Source organism: Mizuhopecten yessoensis, unplaced genomic scaffold, assembly GCF_002113885.1.
Source record: "Mizuhopecten yessoensis strain PY_sf001 unplaced genomic scaffold, ASM211388v2 scaffold716137, whole genome shotgun sequence".
Taxonomy (NCBI): domain Eukaryota; kingdom Metazoa; phylum Mollusca; class Bivalvia; order Pectinida; family Pectinidae; genus Mizuhopecten; species Mizuhopecten yessoensis.
The window spans coordinates 176619-178602 of NW_018479966.1; the positions used below are offsets into that span (position 1 = coordinate 176619).

At 39.7% G+C, this 1984-nt stretch overlaps 1 protein-coding gene across 1 annotated transcript in view; it reads left to right on the plus strand.

Moving 5' to 3' along the window:
* LOC110441810 (unconventional myosin-VI-like) overlaps positions 1–1984 on the plus strand; it is a 62485-nt gene that overhangs the window by 38527 nt on the left and 21974 nt on the right. The window contains 5 exon segments of the mRNA XM_021485067.1: positions 385–512; positions 662–757; positions 926–1117; positions 1400–1493; positions 1777–1981. Coding sequence (XP_021340742.1) covers positions 385–512; positions 662–757; positions 926–1117; positions 1400–1493; positions 1777–1981 — 715 coding nt within the window.

Consider the following 1984-nt stretch of genomic DNA (forward strand, 5'->3'; position numbering starts at 1 on the left):
TTGTATTGGTGAGTGTTAGAGGCTGATCCTGTACAGGTACTAGATAACAAGGATTGTATTGGTGAGTGTTAGAGGCTGATCCTGTACAGGTACTAGATAACAAGGATTGTATTGGTGAGTGTTAGAGGCTGGTCCTGTACAGGTACTAGATAACAAGGATTGTATTGGTGAGTGTTAGAGGCTGGTCCTGTACAGGTACTAGATAACAAGGATTGTATTGGTGAGTGTTAGAGGCTGGTCCTGTACAGGTACTAGATAACAAGGATTGTATTGGTGAGTGTTAGAGGCTGGTCCTGTACAGGTACTAGATAACAAGGATTGTATTGGTGAGTGTTAGAGGCTGATCCTGTTAACATATTTGACACAATAATTTGTACATTACAGAGCTGATTGAGATGAAGGTGTCTGGGATATTTGACTTACTTGATGAGGAAAGTAAACTTCCCTTGCCCAAGCCAGACCACTTCACAATGGAGGTCCACAACCGCAACAAGAAGCATTTCAGGCTCAGTGTAAGTTTTGTAATCCCAGATCAAAGTATGTAGAACCTGGTGTCGGGAGATGTTTTGGAGAAAGTGGAAAATATGTTTTGTAGGAGTATACTGTGTAGCACATGATTGAAAGCACTAGTTTATCACTTTATATCTCTCTCCTGTTACAGCTGCCACGCAAATCTAAACTGAAAATGCATCGTGACGTGAGAGACGAGGAGGGATTCCTTATCCGCCATTTTGCTGGTGCTGTCTGCTACCACACGGTAGGGAAAATACCTTTTCTCTGGTAGCTTAGTCTGGCAAGAATTGTGAGGTTTTTTTTTATTTACCAAGAATAATATTCCTTCAGTCCAGGACTGGTAATGCTGCTTCTCATAAACCACTTAGTAATACCATCATAACTGATCTGAATCATTTGTATGTTGATGTAGGTACAATTTATAGAGAAGAACAATGATTCGCTGCATGCGTCACTCCAGTTCCTCATACAGGACAGTAAGAATGATCTCCTCAAAAAGATGTTTGAGGGTGTCAAAGTCTCGTCAGGCAAGCTCAATTTCATCAGCGTCGGCAGCAAGTTCCGCTCCCAGCTTGTTGTCCTCATGGAGAAACTCAAAGCTACGGTAAAGTCTCCAGCTTACTCTGTTACACTTGTAATTCACATTCTGTCTTAGTGTTTGTAAGATGACATTCTGTAGCAGTGTTTATAGGTAATTTTGAAATTAGTAAAATTGTTAAAAATTAATGAGCCCTTGAATGAAAAATCTCTCTTTAATCAAGATCATGGTATTGTGAAATATGAAAAACATGTATTGCCTAATAATTAAAAAAGGTTAAATCTACAGTTTGTAGCACAAGGGAAAACTTTATATTAATTTGAGTCATTTGCCGGTTTTGTTGAACAGGGCACCAACTTTATCCGATGTATCAAGCCTAATTTGAAAATGGTGGATCACATGTTTGAGGGTGCCCAGATTCTCAGCCAGCTTGAGTGTTCAGGTAACGGGTGTTACAAGTCATTAAAGTTGTTTTGATTCCAACACAATATGCACAGTAACAGCTAGTGCATGTTTTATTCTTTAACTACTGTCATGAAAATGAAATGTAATCCCCCAAAAAAGTTTGCGAATGAAATCTTATTTAACTGCCTATTTTAATTTACAGCTACAAAAAAATTGACAATAATTTCAAAATGACTTTTTGCTACAAAGGTATTAAGAGACCAAGCAGTCTTTTTCCCGGGTATTCTTTTTTCACACAGGAGTTTTATGATGTGTTACAGGTATGAACTCGGTGTTAGATCTGATGCAGCAGGGCTTTCCATCCCGTACTCAGTTCGTTGAGCTGTACAACATGTATAAACGCTACCTTCCCCCAGAACTGGCTCGCCTTGATCCCCGACTGTTCTGTAAGGTAAGTACTCAGTTCGTTGAGCTCTATAACATGTATAAACACTACCTTCCCCCAGAACTGGCTCGCCTTGATCCCCG